The sequence below is a fragment of the Neomonachus schauinslandi genome, chromosome 1 (genome assembly GCF_002201575.2).
Source record: "Neomonachus schauinslandi chromosome 1, ASM220157v2, whole genome shotgun sequence".
NCBI classification, from domain to species: Eukaryota; Metazoa; Chordata; class Mammalia; order Carnivora; family Phocidae; genus Neomonachus; species Neomonachus schauinslandi.
The window spans coordinates 124,487,476-124,505,613 of record NC_058403.1 but is presented as its reverse complement, the minus strand read 5'-3'; the positions used below and the strand labels follow the sequence as shown (position 1 = coordinate 124,505,613).

Here is an 18,138-nt window from a genome sequence, read left to right as displayed (position 1 = left end):
CGGTCTGGGAGGACGCTACTTCAATGAAAAGTGAGGGGGCAGTGGGCGGAACGAACGTGGCGACGACGGAGGCTGGGCGTCGGGTCGGCGGTGACGCGCGTGCGCGCCCCCGCCGGAGGTAACGGCGGGAAGGCTCGGGGGCGCGCTCGCGGCGGCCCAGTAACCGCATGGGCGCCCGGGGGACAGGCGAGGGGCGGGCGTGCCCTGGTCCGGAGGCAGCCCTGGCTGCGGTGGCGCCGCGGGCTGTGCGGCCGTATGGCCCGGGGCCGGCCTCCGCCGCAGCCCGCTGGCCACCAGGCCCGCCCTCGCCGGCCCGGGTCCGCTGCGGCGCCCCGCCCGTCGGCCTCCCCGCGTACGCCCTGCAGACCCGCGAAGGCGGATATGGCCTTGCCCGGCGCGCCGTCCGGGCCAGCCAGGTGGTCAGCCCCTCCCCAGAGGCCGGGCCGGCGGGAGGGCGGCGGGGGGTGCGAGCAGCTGCCGCCGAGTCCTCGTCTTCCGCGGCGGAGCCAGCTGCGGGCCGCTCTTCCTTTGCAGAGGAGGGACCCCCGGCACAGCCCTCCCGCCTAGGCTGCCATATCTGGTTAGCTTCCCAGCATTGTTGTGACTTAGGCCATTGACGGCACGTGATGCCAGTTCACTTACGGGGGGAATTTAGCAATTCTTAAAAAGTGAGTTAATGTTAGTACAAGAAGTACGAAAGTGTGGCAGAAGTCGTGAAGGACTGAAGAAGTTGGGAAACCCTGAGTTTACGGATTGCTCCATACAAATCGGAGTGGGAGATAAATGATAGACTGAGGGTTTAAAAGGGACAGTTCCTTAGGAGCACTTTAATCGTGAAGATATTTGAGGACAGTAAATCTAGGCCCAATGTTTTTCTTAGTTCCTTACAACATCAGAGTAAAAACGAATCTGCTGTCAGTGACTAGTCTTCATTTATATTTCGAGTAACCTTATTTGCACGAAGTAGTTTTCATTAAGCCTTACATCCGCTTCCTTAAATTATTTCATTCCTTTAATAAAGCAGTATTGTAGGGTAGGTACACTGCTGTTACAGAGTTCCCCACATGCTTGCATTCCATTTTATTTTATAGATGTGAAGACGAAGTCATAATAAGGATCATCAACTACATGTTACTTTCAGATACTTAATCATTGCTGTAGTTTAATGATACAATAAAGTGTATGTATTTTCTTAGTTGAAATGCAGTGCCGCCTTTAGATTTGTACAACTTCTTGCCCTTCGACTATATCACTATCAGTGATCAGTATAGTAAAAATGAAATGAAAACGGGATAGAGATTACTAAACATTTAGACAGTCACACTGCCCTTAACAATGTATGTAGATTCAGGTTTTAAAGATTATTTCTAATAAATGTGTGTGTTAATTGTACTGTGCCATTTTACTCCCGTTAGAAGGTAGAAGACCTTTGCTTTGTCCTTCCCTTTCTCATTTATGTAGTAGTGGTAGCCAGCTGTGACAGCATCAGTAATCCACTTACCTAACCTTCTGAGCCACCCAGGCGCCCCCAGAGTTACCTACTTAAAAAAAAAAGTCCCAACTTGATTTGAAATTCATCTGAAGCTAACATGAACAGCGTTGCAGGGATTGAATTTATGTTTTGTTTTTTCTCTCTAAAAACTAAATTTGCTTTTTCGGTTTTACAAAGCTGCATTTCTGTCATCACACCTACGAAAACTTATAAAAATTACATGTCAGTATTCAGTCTGGGTTCAGATTTCCCCAACTGTCCCTTAAATGACTTTTTACAATTAGCTCGTTTAGATCAAAATCCCATAGAGATCCACATGTTGTATTTGGTTGATACATTGTTTAAATCTTTTTTAATAGAGCAGTTCCCATATGTCCCTTTCCCCCCTCAGTATTCTAGGTTTAGCTGATTGCATCCGCATGACATCCTTTTAACATGTACATCTTTTCCCTTTAAACCTGTGGTTAGATCTAGAATTGCACTGTTCACTATAGTAGCCACCAGCCAGCTCTGGCTATTTAAATTAATTAAAATGAAATAAAACTAAAAATTCTGGTCCCTAGTTTCATTAGCTACATTTCAATTGCTCAGTAGTTACAGGTGCCTGGTGGCTACCCTCTAAATGATGCAGACATAAAATATTTCAATAATTGCAGAAAGTTCTGTTGAATAGCGCTGATCTAGAAGATCGGATTTAACCTTAATTTTTTTTTTTTTTTGTGGGGGTCAATAAGATTTCCTAGGTAGTGCGTAGATAATCTATTGCATTAATTATCAGAGAGGTATGAAATATCTGAGTTGTCTCTCTTGTGTTAAGATTGAGCAGTGTAATGGGTTCAGGTATTGTTAGCCCAATCCATCCATCTTCAAATTCCCCATGAGCTTTTCACTTAATGGTGAAATCTTTTTATGGATTTAGCATCGCCTATATCCATTATTGCATTAGGGGTTGCAGAATGGTGATTCTCCAATCCTGTCATTCCTTCAGTATTTATTAGCTGGAAATCTTTTATGAAGAAGAACTCTACCCTGCCAGCTATTTGACTGCCATCAGCTATTTGAAATATAGTTTGTACAGGAAAGGCAAGAAAAATGCTTAATTCTTTCCCTCTATTTTTGGACTACAGTAATGAGATGGTGGCCTAGCAACTTCCAAAAGTAACCATGAGGGTTTCTGCCTTTTTTTTTTTTTTTAAATCATCATGGACTTGAATATATTTAAACCTTTTCAACTTATTGCAGTCTTTTTTTTTTAATACTCAAATTGCCCTTCCTTTGGTCAGCGGCATCCCCTTTAAGTTGGCCCCTGTCCATTTTGATATGACCAGTAGTCTTTGATAATCAATTTCCCTATTTTCTGGTAAAACATGTTCCTCCTTCATTTATCCATTAATGGCCACCAAAAAGCCCTGGTTCCTTTGGGTGGGAGATGGTATTTAGAGACCACAGTCTGGGTGCTAGAGGTGCTTGTAGTGCCAGGTTGGTCAATGGTTCTAGGGTTTGCAGTGGCCAGAGTTAGGAAATATATATATTTTTAAACAAATATACAGAATTCACACTGATATTTACATTTTAATTTAATTTTTTGTATTTGTTCTTATATTTGGGTCTTTTTGTCTTGCTGAAAATCTTGGAACCTAATGTCGTTAACATAATTACTTTTTTTAAAATCCTATATTATATATATTAATTTCAAATTAATTATACCAATTTTATTATTAACAATATGATTCCTGAATAGTGTTTAGGATTTCTTTGCAGTTCTCTTTTTATCTTTAGTTATATCCTACTTGGGATATGTACAGTAGAATTATTGCATTTTAAAGGCATGTGTAACATTTTGTTATATGTTTAGTTTTCCACCTTGATATCTAATTGATAGTTGATCTGTTTCATTTTGTTTCCAATTTTTTCATACTGCTTTTTTTTCCCATTTGGATTTGTTTTATTATATGTAAAACATTAGCATAAAACTACAGATATCCAGACAAGTTTAGCGTTCATTCCTCTTTTCTCCACCATAGTTCCCTTTCTTTCTTTTTTTTTTTTAAATATTCATTTATTTTGAGAGAGAGAGAGAGTAAGAGAGGACAAGCAGAGGGGAGGGGCAGAAGGAGAAGCAGACTCCCCACTGAGCAGGGAGCCTGATGTGGGACTTGATCCCAGGACCCTGGGATCATGACCTGAGCCGAAAGTAGACACTTAACCGACTGAGCCACCCAGGCGCCCCCTAGTTCCCTTTCTTATAGGTATCATATTTACTAGCTTTGGGTTTATCCCTCCATAAAAACAAATGCATTATCTACTTGCTTCTCCCTCCTGGTAATATGTGCCTTGTAGATCCTCCTTAGAAGAAATATGTTATCCATTTTTACAGCTTCATAATATTCCACTGGTGGATGAATATTCACCTAGTCCCTGTTGACAGGCCTTTGTGCTGTGTCCTACTGTTGCATATAGCGCTGCACTCTGTGTCCTTGTGCATATGTGATTTTGTATTTTTGCCAGTGTGACTTTGGGATAGCTTTATAGAAGTGGCATTGTTGGATCAAAGGGTGAAGTCATATTTCTTAGTTGCGAGGTATTGCCAAAATCTCTATAGAAATTGTACCATTTCCCATTCCTGCCTACAGTGTATATGAGGGCCCATTTTCCTATAAATATATCTGTCATAAGAGTGTATTGTCAAACTTTTGAGTTTTGGTTAATCTAAATATAGAATAGGGTAACTTGGTGTATTTTAAATTTGTATTTCTCTTCTTGTAAGCAAGATGGAGCATCTTTTCATATGTTTTGTTGTGTGTGTTTTAACTTAATTAAAGCTTTTATTTTAATTCCAGTTAGTTAACATACAGTGTTTTATTAGTTTCAGGTGTACAATATAGTGATTCAACAATTCCATACGTTACCCAGTGTTCATCGAGACAAGTGCACCCGTTAATCCCCATCACCTATTTCACCCATCCCTCCACCTACCTCCCCTCTGGTAACCATCAGTTTGTTCTCTGTAGTTAAGAGTCTGTTTCTTGGTTTGTGTCTCTCTCTCTGTCTCTTTTTTCCCTTTGTTCATTTGTTTCTTAAATATATGAGTAAAATCATATGGTATTTGTCTTTCTCTGACTTATTTTACTTAGCATTATACTCATTATAGTCTCTAGCTCCATCCTTGTCCTTGCAAATGGCAAGATTTCATTCTCTTTTTATGGCTGAGTAATATTCCATCATATGTATATATCCATGGATATATATATATGTATATATTAACCCATTATATCTATACCTATCTCTCTATCCATCTCACCTCTTCTTTATCCATTCATCAATCGTTGGACACTTGAGCTGCTTCCATATCTTGGCTGTTGTAAATAATGCTGATCTTCTCATATGTTTAAGGTCATTTGCATTTCTTTTTCTGTGAACTACTTGTTCATATCTTCTGCCCATTTTTCTATAGATTCCTTTTTTCCCTCCTCAAATTTTATTTTTATTTTATTATTATTATTTTTTTAGGATTTATTTATTTATTTTAGAGAAAGAGAGAGCTGGGGGGAGGAGCAGAGGGCAAGGGAGAGAGAAACTCAAGCAGACTCTGGACTGAGCGCAGAGCCAGACACAGGCCTTGATCTCATGACCCATGAGATCATGACCTGAGCTGAAACCAAGAGCTGGGTGCTTAACCAACTGTGCCACCCAGGCACCCCTCCCCTCTCAATTTTTAGAAGCTTTTTATATATTTGGATAAATAACCTTCTCTGATAAAACTTCCAAATACTTTTGTCTTTAGACTTTGCTTATGGCATTTTTCCCATGTAAAAGTCTATTTTTATCTACTCTGGTTTCTCAGTCTTTCTCCTCATTCTTTCTGGATTTTGAGTCCTAGTTTGATCAATGTTTTAAAATTCCACTTTTATTTTGGAAAATTTCTTTGATACTTTATCTGTGATTTTTTTTTCCCCTTAAGTTTAAGTAGGAACCTTTCTGGGCAATGGTAAATTATTGTTTATTGGAGCAGCCAGTTTATCAGCCATAGTAAATCTGACAGAGCCATAGATCTTTATAATCATAGTATGTATGTATATGTATACATATATGTATACATATGTATATATATATGTAATATAGTAACATAGTATCATTACCCTCCTTTAAATGAGACTTGATGGGTAGGGATATCCCTTTATTAGTACACATTAATTCATAATTCTATCCAGAGTTTTTATTTTCTTCCTGTGTCCCATTTTGTGAGTAATTTGATCATGGGATTATACTCAGAGGTTTATCTGAGGCGCGATTATTGCTATACTCAGAATATTTTTCCTGATCTGTAAAATAAAGAGGTTAAAGAGGAGACCTTCAGATCCTTTCTAGCTCTTAAATTCCAATATGCTAATGAATTTCAAAGCTTTGCCTTTTATTAGATATCCTATCTGGACTTTTTTTCCCCCTAAGATTTAAAGTGTGTTTTCCCTGCTTCCCACCCTGTATTCCCTTTAAGCCTCCTATTCTAGATTTCACTGATTTAAAACAGCCTTCATTCCAAAGGAGAGTTATAATAAATAACTTAAAAGGAGAATTATAATTAATAGCATATTTTTTGATGTCTTGGTTTAACTGCAGAAATGACAGTTGTAGAGCTACATAGTTTTTATGTAACCACATTAGCATTTTACATTAGGGGCAAGGAGTAGTAGATTATCAAACAGTGAGTAAATTTGCATTTATTATAATGAACAAAGAATATCTAACTTTACATCATTATTACATGGCCCAGGTAAAAGAAGAAAGCAGAATGACATAGTACGTAGAGTTAAATGAGGTTCAGTGTGGTTAGGAAGGAACTGGTGATGTAGCTGTGAGAAACTCAGGAAAGTCCACAGAAAATCTGAGCCCTTGCTATTTCCCTGATTCTAAGGAATGAGAACTGATGGTGTTTGGCAGCTATTCAAACAGATGGTGAAGGTGTTGGTAAAGAAATACATTACACAATAGTAAGATTATTTTCTACAGAGAATGTTGCTGGTCCCCCACCCCCATTTCTTAAAAACAGAGATCTCTTTGTTTTAGTCTTAGACCATTATTTTTACTTCTGACATGGCAATTTCCCAAGATGGGGACTATTTTCACTATCGTGTTACTGCCATCTGGTGTCCATGGTGGTGAGTTTGCGTTTTTTTCCTGTACCCAGACCTTTTGGTTTGGTTTCATTTATTGCCAAGAAGACACTATTAAAGCAAAAGAAAATAGGAAGGTATTTTAAGCTCTGGAATCCTGTAAAATTTATAAAGATTGCACATTGGTTGGGACTTGGGAGTCACTGCTTAGGTTTGATCCTATGACTATAATGTGTAGTTTACTGTAGTCAACCTATTTAACCCTCCAAGCCTCAGTTTCCTCCAAGTAATAGTGTCTATCTTTTATGAGTGTTGTGAAGAATGAATCAGACAGTGTATAGGAGGCAGAACAGTTGCACACTCAGTGACTGTTACCTTCTGTCATAAACATTGCTAATTATTAATAATGTCATCTAGAGAATATATTAATATATTACTAAATGTGTTACAAATTTATATTGCTAAATAGATTAATGTTTAAGAAAGAAACGACCTAAGGAAGTATAATTTTACTGATGATAGTTTTGAATGACTTCAGTGGCACTGTCCTTAGGAATAGCACTTTCTTACAGATTTAATAAATATCCGTGACAGTAGGCAAGAGCATGCTACTTGCAGTGGACATTTAATTGGCTACTAGAATGCCATGAAACCTTGGGGATTATCGTTCATACTGCTCATTTTACAGATGCAAAAACTGAAGTCCAAGGACACAAAGCTACTTAGTTGCAGAGTAGGACTCTCTCCTGGGTTTTTATCCACATGGTACTGTGTGAACTGGGCCCTGCCTGGCAGGTCCCCAGAGTGGAATAAGACATGAAATCTAGACTGTGCTGTAATTGACCATATCATAGTTTGAAAGAAAGTGGATTAGAACATGAAAACCTCTTTCTTTAGGTTTTAATTTATTTAATGTTGGTGTAATGTGAAGGGTAAGCCAACTGGAGAAAAAGCCTCTCTGCCATATTTGTGCATAAATAGTTAAATACTTCTGTTAGTAACTTCAGAAATGGATGCAAATAGCATGCAGTAGTTGTATTTTCCAGTCTTCCATTCTCCTCTGTGTCTCCAGGACACCCTGTCCTCACCTCTGTCACTACATTTATTATACTTGGGGGAACATTTTGGGTTAATTTTTTCTTCCCCATACTGGATTATTAATTCCTTGAAAAGGAGCATGTCTTTCATCACTATGTATCTGGTGGTTAGTACGACACTGAATTCTCTGTTAAATGAAGGAATCCCCTTCCAGAGCATTGTAATTTTTACACGAGGCATTAGGACAAAGGGGTAGAACCTCCCACCACAGCTTTTCAGAATTACCTAAAGACTAATTCAGGGCTGAGCCTTTGAAGGCTTAAGGAAAAAACAGTGTCTCAGGAGTGAGAAGTAGTTTGACATTGGTTAACATTTTGTAGAGGTGAGAAACCACCAACAGGTACTTCTCATTGGCACTTCTGAATTGAAGGGTAATCTTTTACCTCTCCTCCTCACCTTCCTTTCTTTATGATGTGTCTTTCCCTTTCTATGGCATCTGTTCTGTCTCCTTCCCTTCTTTCTCTACTAGATGCTTCTCTGTGACCAGCTTGCACAAAAGGAGAGGGAAAAGGGAGGGGAATTGTGATAAGTTCAGACAAAAACATCTAACATGTACCATACTGAAACGCTACACTACGCTCTCTCGAGCTGCGGAGGTGAATAAATTTAGATTTAGAATAGTAAGGAAAAAGGGTGTGCAAAAACCTCATTCCCAGGGTGGTGTAACTCCTGTGAAAGAACCTGTTAAAGACTAGCAGTGGGGAAGTAGAGGAGGGAGGGCCCATATAGTTGCCTTTGAGGGAAGGGAGAGTGTTCTAGGAAGCTTCACAGGCCTGTCATCTGAAGGGTGTGGGTAAGATCTCCCATGATGGACCAAAGAGTTCAAGCTCAGGGCATTTAACCTTTTTATAATGTCTCTTAAAAAAAAAAAAAAAAGATCTACTTTTCCTCTGACATGTGTGACCCCTAATTACTTCCCCTCATTTTGTGAAGGCTTTCTGTCAGTGTCCCTCTGCTTCTAGCCCTCTTGGTTCACAGGGGTACAACAATGAGGTATGATCTCTATCATGTGAGGAGAGTATCAGCAGCAATTCAGATCATTAAAAGTTATTTTCTTTTAGCCTGAAATGTATTTGGTTTGAATATTTCTTGAAGTGATGTTCCTTGACTGCTTCTACAGTCATCCTAAGAAGTGCTGCATTTTCTCATTGTTATTTGTTATTGTATGCTTTCACATTCTTAGGTTTGTAAGTTGGAATGTTAGGACTTACAATGTATTTTCTCCTGACTGATTTTTTTTTTTTTTTTTTTGCTTTCCCAGTTGCCAAAACAAAGGGGATTTGATGATGGAGGCTTTGTTGGAAGGAATACAAAATCGGGGACATGAAGGGTAGGTTAGCTTTTGACCTTAAGCTTCTCACTGAGTTTAAAAAGCATATCCAAGTTATGCTTCTGACCATTTTATGCTTTGGGTATAGAAGCAAAAGTGCTAAGTGGAAGCTCAGCTGATCCATGTCATGTCTGTGGACAGCATCTCTCTTTGGGGTGTTTGCCTCATCTCAGCAACGGCTTGCTGCTTGCTTTCATCCCACTCTCAGTTTTCTCTTCTTCAAAAGCAAAAGTAGAAGTTCAGAAAGTTTTGTACACTAAGAACAAATGCTTTTATAAAAAAGTATTTAAGCCTTCCTAGCTACAGCTTTCTGTGGCCATTTCTGGAAGCCTATTTGAATCCAGTACATCTATGTTTGCTTCTTTTCCTGCCTCTGAGATATCTGGCATCTCCTGTAACTGTGAAGGACCTCAGTCAGTTTACAATAAGGTCCATTGCAGTAAGTTTCCACTAATAAGGTGGGAAGAAATAGTTGAAATAAATCTGGCTCTTGAAACAGCTCTTAAAATTGTATTGTCATTTTCCCCAATAAGCTACTCACTTCAAAGGCTTTCCATTTTGGTTAGCTAAAAATGTGACAAGCTTGCCTGGATTTTTCCTGAGAGTATTCCTAAAACATTACAAAAGAGCTAGTTGTTGGTTGTGGAAACCTCACTCACAAGCTGGACTTAAACATCAGTCTTGTGTTTGACCAAATGACTTAGGCTTCAGGGTTGGCTATTAGAGGAAGGTCAAGTATGCAGTGGAATAAATAATCACCTTAATATGAATGTTAAAGGGAAAAGGGCAGAAATCCTTTTCTTTGTCTCTAATAATTTCTTTACTGACATTGTTCCACCTCAGCTGGGTTTACATCTGCTATATTTTTACATGTGAAAGAGAAAAAGTCATGGGCATATGTTCTTATTTACAGGGGATTTTTGACATCCTGTGAAGCAGAACTACAAGAGCTCATGAAACAGATTGACATAATGGTGGCTCATAAAAAATCTGAATGGGAAGGGCAGACACATGCTCTCGAAACTTGCCTGGACATCCGTGAACAAGAACTTAAGGCCCTTAGGGGTCAGTTGGATATGAAACACAAAGAGGTAAAGCTGTTGATTCACTCGTCTTTTTGATATTTTGATCTTGGCTTTTATATTAAATATGTTTCTTTTTAAAAAAATTCTTTATTTAAAATCAATTTAGTTAACATGTACTGTATTACTAGTTTCAGGGGTTGAATTTAGTGATTCATCAGTTGCATATAATACCCAGTGCTCATTACATCACGTGCCTGCCTTAAAGCCCATCATCCAATTACCCTATCAGCCACTCCCCCTCCCCTCCAGCAACCCTCAGTTTGTTTCCTAGAGTTAAGAGTCTCTCATGGTTTGCCTCCCTCTCAATTTTCATCTTATTTTTTTTTCTTCCCTTCCCCTATTTTTATCTGTTTTGTTTCTTAAATTCCACATATGAGTGAAATCATGTGGTATTTGTCTTTCTCTGACTGACTTATTTTGCTTAGCATAATACCTTCTAGTTCCATCCACATTGTTGCAAATGGCAAGATTTCATTCTTTTTGATGGCTGAGTAATACTCCATTGAGTGAGAGTGTGTGTGTGTGTGTGTGTGTGTGTGTATACCACATCTTCTTTATCCATTGATCTGTCAGTGGACATCTGGGCTCTTTCCCTATTTTGGCTCTTGTGGACGTTGCTGCTCTAAACGTTGGAGTGCATGTGCCCCTTTGAATCACTATGTTTGTATTCTTTGGATAAATAGCTACTAGTGCAATTGCTGGGTCATAGGGTAGCTTTATTTTTAACTTTTCGGGGAACCTCCATACTGTTTTCCAGAGTGGCTACACCAGTTTGCATTTCTAAGTATGTTTCTTAAATATTTGTTGAAGAAAGCATTTGTGTGTCAAGTTAGTTTCTGTATTATCTTTTAATTCTCGTGGTTTCTTTTAGGAGAAGAATTCGTTGTGAAAACACATAAGAATATTAATATTTATTTCAAGGATCATATTACCTTGGTCACATACAATACATAACTTCTTTAAGAAAATGTAAAGGGTGTTACACGAACTTTGTCTAGCCATCATCCTATTACATGCTTGTATTAACATTGACTGAGTTTAGTGTACGTTGTTTTTGGCCTCATTGTATGGCTAGGGTAAAAAAGTTAAGCCCAAAATTCAGTAATTTGCCTCTTTGGGTTCTATTTAAAAACAAAATTCAGAAAACCCTTTAAAAATTTTTTATTTGCCCTTGTTGAAAATTAGGGGAAAAGAAAGAAAAGAGAAAAATAAAAATTACTTGGAATCCCACCACCACTAGTTATTGGTGATTTGGGGGAAAAATTGACTAATATGCTAATTGATTTCTCACAGTTTAGCTGGTACAGTAAAAAGAAGAACATGGAATATTGGAAGGGAAGCACAAAGCACTTCTAAGCCCAAGAATTGCTTCTAAATGTCTGGTATGAATGTCCATGTGAGGACTGGAAAAGTAGGGAAGCCCTGGTCCCAAGCCCCACTCTGCTGGACTTTCCTACCAGTAGGATCACCACATATTAGTGCTGTTACTTAGCTTACTTGGGAACACTTCCGCGAATATACACACTGACATTGTGATTCTTTTGATGACACTTAGCAAGAGTGTCATTTTAGAAATGTTTCATGTAACAAGGAAAGAATTAGGCTTGATAAAAAGTGTTTTATGCTTGTCAAGGGAATCTCTCAGTGGCTGGCCATTTGCACTTTGGGTCAAAGCAGTACAGAGTAAAATTGGCCACGTCAAATTCAGTTTTCTGTGAATGCCATTTGCTAAAGTGGAATTTATTTTAAAATTTGAATAGACCTTTAAGAATGTATTTTAAGAGGCACCTGGGTGGCTCAGATAGTTAAGCATCTGCCTTCGGCTCAGGTCATGATCCCAGGGTCCTGGGATCGAGCCCTGCATCGGGCTCCTGGCTCAGCAAGGAGCCTGCTTCTGCCTCTCCCCCTGCTCATGCTCTCACTCTCTGTATCTCTCTGTCTCAAATGAATAAATAAAATCTTAAAAAAAGAAAAGAATGTATTTTAAAATTATACCTCATGCGCAGATGTAGAAGGTGGTAAAAAAGTACATGGAATGATAATCATATTTGATTTTTTTTTAAAGATTTTATTTATTTATTTGAGAGAGAGAATGAGATAGAGAGAGAGAGCATGAGAGGGGAGAGGGTCAGAGGGCGAAGCAGGCTCCCCGCTGAGCAGGGAGCCCGATGCGGGACTCGATCCCGGGACTCCAGGATCATGACCTGAGCTGAAGGCAGTGGCTTAACCAACTGAGCCACCCAGGCACCCCCATATTTGATTTTTTAAACATTGTAATTTAGGGAAGGTCAGTGCTCCTTGTCTGGTAAGCTACTATAGCTACCCTTCTTTATTTTTCCTGGGGCAAAACAAAAGTAGTTTTGTTTAGTAAGTTAAAGTGATTGTGGTTTCCTAGCTAAGAAAAACACTGTATGTATATATAGATATCTAAGTTTTTAATTTTGTTAGAAACCCATTAAAGAAATTCCCATATGTGTGATTATGAGAATATTGAGTCACTCTGGGGCTGTTTAAACTTATTCCTGTAGCTTAGTTTTGATGTCAAGGTCATTACTGCCATTACTTAATACCTTAAAAAGAAATGAAAGGGATTGAATGGGTAGGTTCCATGGTAAGGATCTGAAGATTACAATTTTGGCCTGGGGACATAAAAGAAATTTAGAATTGTAGCTGTCTGGTCAATTTACTGCTTCATTGATTGGGTTGCTGAAAGTTGATTAAGTTTCTAGAAGTAAAGTGCTTTTACCAAACGCTAGTAATGGGAATCTATCCCACAGAGCTCTTCTGTGAAATTGTGTTGGTATTAACACGTTCGTAATCTACTTTTATGTAAGAGTTAGAAAATAGAGCTTTAAGTTTTTGTCATTCTTATTTGTTTGAAAGTTACAGGCCTAGAAGCAGCTCTGTGGTATGAACCAGTGCCACTCAAATGACAGTCCGTGGTGAGATGGAAAGCTTTCAGCAGAATGTAAATCAGTATATTGCATCCTAGAAAGTTTTGCTACATAAAAAATGCCAGATGCACGGAACAGTGTGTTTGGTGAGGTCATTGCTTCACATTCTGCCTCAAGCTCCTTCCTTACCTTGTGCTGGATTGCTGTAGTGACCAGCTCCAGCCTGTGTGCCGATCATGCTTACAGGAGTACTAGCATAAACAATTCATTTTGTAATTGAATACTTTAGGTGTTTTCTGATTACATTGTTGGGCTTGGGTTGGTTTTCATGGCCATTTCTGCTGGTGATAACTCGTAATGCCATGTAGAGCAGGTTGACCTGATGAAATGAGTAAGGAATTTGGAGTCCTGGCTCTACCTCTTTTCTGCTGACTGGCCTTGGACAAATAGTCTAACCTCTCTGAGCCTGTTTCATCATGTGTGAAATTGGGATATAATGTCTATGTCCCAGGGTTGTTATGAAGAGTGAGTTACTATTTAAGAAAGTTCTTTGAAAACTCAATTGTATCTCAAACGATCTGTTATTTCAGCTCTTTCTTTTATCACCCATACTGACAAACCTTGGCTCCCATTTCTCTGCCCAATGCCATTCCTCACTCTCAGCATTTAGCCTCTTTTTTTCTCCTTTTTTTCTTTAAGAAATTTCAGTATTGGTGAGTGCACATTATGAACCGGACCTTGGAACAGAAATCTTTATCTTTACATTTAATATTTATGCTTGCCACGTGTAGTAAGTAAAAAGAAAAATGATTCTGTAAGGCTGGTAAGAAAAAACAGTAATCACCTGCCCACTCTTCCAAAGCTGGGATTCTGGCTTCTCTGAAGAGGTCATTTCAATGCCTTTAATTCTTTCTTTTGGTATTTTCCCCATGTTTCTAAGTGGCATTCAATACTGATTTTTCTTAATTTTCAGTTTTAGCTGTTTATCTAATGACTTGCTACTATGAGAGATAAGAGTTTTGCTCTTTTACATACAATTTTCATCCCCTTATCCTGCCAGGATTATAGATCTTAATTTTTGGTTAGATCAATATTTAGTATTTACATCATTAAGATGGTAAATATTATTCACATTGAGTCAGATAGTATAATGATGAACTTCTTATACAATTTTTTGTTTTCCTGGGAATTAATAATTATCTCATTTTCATTTGCTTTTTTTTTTTTTTTAAAGATTTTATTTATTTGAAAGAGAGAGAGAGCATGAGGGGGGGAGAGGGTCAGAGGGAGAAGCAGACTTCCTGCTGAGTAGGGAGCCCGAGGCAGGACTCAATCCTGAGACTCCAGGATCAGGACCTGAGCCAAAGGCAGTTGCTTAACCAACGGAGCCACTCAGGCGCCCTCAGATGCTTTTTAAAAATGTACCTACCACTGATTCTTCCCAAACTCTCTGACACAAGTGTAAGTCTTCTCTGTATCTTCAGATATATCAGGTAATCTATCCATTTCTTCTCCTTCTTTTTTTTTTCCTCTTTTGTGGAGCTTGCCATTCTCAAATAAGGATAAACTATTCTCTAGGTTAGCTGGATAGCTGTCATTTTGGCAACTCCCTTCACTATTATTCTGGAGTTTTCTATGCTTTTCTCCTTTTTGTCTCTTTGTATTCTGTCATCTTTATTTCTCCATTTTTGATAGAACATACTTTTGAGATCTTATATGTATAAAATATCATTATTCTCTTTTTACATCTGATTGAAAGTTTGATTGGCTGTAGAATTCTGCTTTCAGAGTAAATTTTACTCAGTATGTTTTTAGTTAAATATGAATCTTTCAGACTTTAACATCTGGTAAGGACGGACTAGTTATTTTGGACCAGCCCACCCACTGAGACCAACTAGGTAAGCTAAATTTAAAAAAAAAAAAAAAAGTCTGCTTGAAGTAGAGTGTTAAACAAGCTAGTGAAGAATTTACCAGGCCAGGATCTCTGCTGCCTTGAGATTGAGGGAGGAGCCTGGGGTTTGGGGCAGTTATTAGGTGAAACTAGAGAAGGTAGCTCAGAGGATAGAGACTAAATGGGGTTTTTTATAACTTCAGAGTGCTAAGAGAATAAAAGATTTGGTGTCCCAGGCAGCTCTGAACCCCTCCTCACTTTGGATTGGGACCTCGAAAGGCAGCACCGTATGAGGAAGGATGGGCTGGATATAGAACAGGCCCTCTTGAAATTGCCACTCAGCCACAGACATTGAAATTTCTGAAATCAGCATAAGGTGATCTTAGAGTGCCACTGTCCCTAGGCATCTCCAAAGTGCAAAGGCTTCCAGGAACCTGGAAAAAGCAAGCTTAAATTTTGTCCAAAGGGAGGAAAAAAACACCATTCTGGGGCTTAAATTATTTCTTCAAATAATTTTGCAAATACAATGCTTGATACCCACTCAGAAAGTAACCCCTGACACAGAAGGACAAACAACAAAAATGCAAAAAGGCAGAAGCAACAGAAGATAGAAACAGACCCATGGCAAATCTAGATACTGGCATTACCATGCTCCTACTTTGCAATAGCTATGTTCACTGTGGTCAAGGGGATAAAAGATAAGATTGAGCGCTTTAAGAAAGAGTGGAAAACCATAAAAAAGTGAAATGAATGGAAATTATAATATTGAAAAGTAAAGTAACTGAAATTAAGGCCTTAAAGATTAAATTAATGAACTTGAAGATAGGTCAAAAGAAAATGTTTAGAATAAAACATGGACAAATGATGGAAAATACAAAGGAAAGATAAGAGAAAGAAAATGCAGTGATGCAACTTAGAATCCCTGAAGGAGAAAAAAGTGCGAATGGGCAGAAGCAATATTTGAAGATAAATTAACTTAAGATTTTGCCAAAAGTGAAGAAGGCCATGTATTTAAGGAGTCTGAGAATCTCAAGCAAGATAAATAAAAAGAAATATTTACCTAGGTTGAAAGCTAAAAAGAAAGAGGAAGTCTGAAAAGCAATCAAGGAAAAAAAAAGATTAACAAGAAAAAAAGATTATCTACAAACAGCTCCAAACAGCTGACTGTCTGCTAAAACAGTGAAAGCCAGAAGACAATAGAATGATCCTTACAAAGAAATGACCTTTTTCCCCCCTGCCAAACCAAAAATCTATACCCAGAGTAAAGATGAAATAAAGACATTTTCAGATCAATAAAAATTCAGAGAATTTGTCATTGGCAGACCCACACCAAGGAAATACTACATATTCTTCAGGCAGAAGGAAAATGATCTCAGGTGGAAGGTCAAGAGATAAAGGAAGAAATGAAAGGCAACAGTAAAGACTTGGGTAAATCTAAGTGAATATTGACTGTATATAACAACAGTAGGCCTTTTCAGTTTAACAAATGTAGAATTATAATGGCATTTAAGTCTGGCTGGGGGATAAATGGAATTAAAGTATTTCTGAAGTCCTTGGGTTGCCTGGGAATGGGTAAAAGGACTAATTAACAATACATTTGTTAAGTTGCAAACCCATGTTTTAATCTCGAGAGAACTGTTAAAAGTATATATTGATATATTATTGGAGTATATATTTTACAATCCAGGAGAAAAATGAAATGATAAGAAGTTGTCATTTCCAAAGAAGGCAAGAAAAGTGAGAAAAATGGATCATATAGCTTATTAAGTACACATTGCACTTAATAAGATGAGAGATTTAAATCCAGATGGAGGTTTCTCCTGCTATCTGAAAGGTCGCCTTACACCACTTCGCTTTTACGAAAGACTTATCAGTACTTGTTTTCGCTAGCTGAAAGAAATCTGAAGAAGATTTTTACTTTTATGAAATGATCATTGCTTCTTTGCTGTAGCCATTTTGACTTGCAAAAGGTTTCATAGGAACACTCTACTTTCAGATAATGGGGGGCACCTTGTAGGTCTATTAAATGTAATTGCATGCAGTAGCCTAATTAAAAGATGAAAATTGTCCATTTGGGTAAAAATAATTAAACTCAATTATTTGGTGTTTATAAAGATACAGCAAAATTGAATTGTTCTTATAAGAATTTTGTTTGTTTTTTTTTTAGAAGTCTTTTTTCTTTTTTTAAAAGATTTTATTTATGTATTTGACAGAGACACAGCGAGAGAGGGAACATAAGCAGGGGGAGTGGGAGAGGGAGAAGCAGGCTTCCTGCTGAGCAAGGAGCCCGATGCGGGGCTAGATCCCAGGACCCTGGGATGACCTGAGCCGAAGGCAGATGCTTAACGACTGAGCCACCCAGGCGCCACTTCTGTTTTTTGTTTTTTTTTTTTTTAATTGAGGTAAACCATATTAGTTTCAGGTGTACAATGTAATGATTCAGCTTTTGTATTTATTGTGAAGTGATCACCACAGTAAGTCTAGTTACCATCTGTCACCATATGTACTTACAAAACTTTTGTGTGTGTGATGAGAACTTTTATTGCCCCAAAGATTTAGATGCCTCTATTTTCTCCTTTATTGATATTACTTATTAGAATATGAGTGCTAAGGTATTTGGTGATTGATAGTTTTTATTTTATTTTAAATTAATACATACAATATTATATTAGTTTCAGGTATACAACGTAGTGATTTGTTATTTATATACATTACGAAATGCTCACCATAAGTATAGTTACCATCTGTCACCATACAAAGTTATTATAGTATTATTGACTATATTCTCTATGTTGTACTTTTTATCCTTGAGAGTTATTTATTTTATAATTGAAAGTTTGTAGCTCTTAATTCCCTTCATCTATTTTGCCCATCCCCCTGCCTTCCTCACTTCTGGCAACTACCAGTTCTCTGTATTTATGAATCTGTTTCTGTTTTGTTTTGTTTGTTTGTTTTGTTTTTTAGATTCCACATATAGGTGAATGATGAGAAGTTTTAAGATCTGTTTCTCGTTTGTTTTGTTTTTGAAATTGCCATTCTGGGGCGCCTGGGTGGCTCAGTTGGTTAGGCGACTGCCTTCGGCTCAGGTCATGATCCTGGAGTCCCGGGATCGAGTCCCGCATCGGGCTACCTGCTCAGCAGGGAGTCTGCTTCTCCCTCTCCCGCTCCCCTCTCTTGTGCTCTTTCTCTCTCTCACTCTCTCTCTCAAATAAATAAATAAAATCTTTAAAAAAAAAA

At 38.1% G+C, this 18,138-nt stretch overlaps 1 protein-coding gene across 3 annotated transcripts in view; it reads left to right on the top strand.

Moving 5' to 3' along the window:
* The first annotated feature begins 73 nt into the window (after nt 1-73).
* The window catches only part of CEP63 (centrosomal protein 63), a 57,161-nt gene continuing 39,096 nt past the window's right edge, over nt 74-18,138 (top strand). For 2 of the 3 annotated variants that reach the window (XM_021678767.1, XM_044915548.1), the window contains exons 1-3: nt 74-118; nt 8,963-9,031; nt 9,945-10,122. In XM_021678767.1, coding sequence (XP_021534442.1) covers nt 8,985-9,031; nt 9,945-10,122 — 225 coding nt within the window. In that variant the 5' untranslated portion in view covers nt 74-118; nt 8,963-8,984. Of the gene's footprint in view, nt 119-565; nt 581-8,962; nt 9,032-9,944; nt 10,123-18,138 lie in introns of those variants that run through there. The other variant, XM_044915555.1, reaches the window with a different exon arrangement.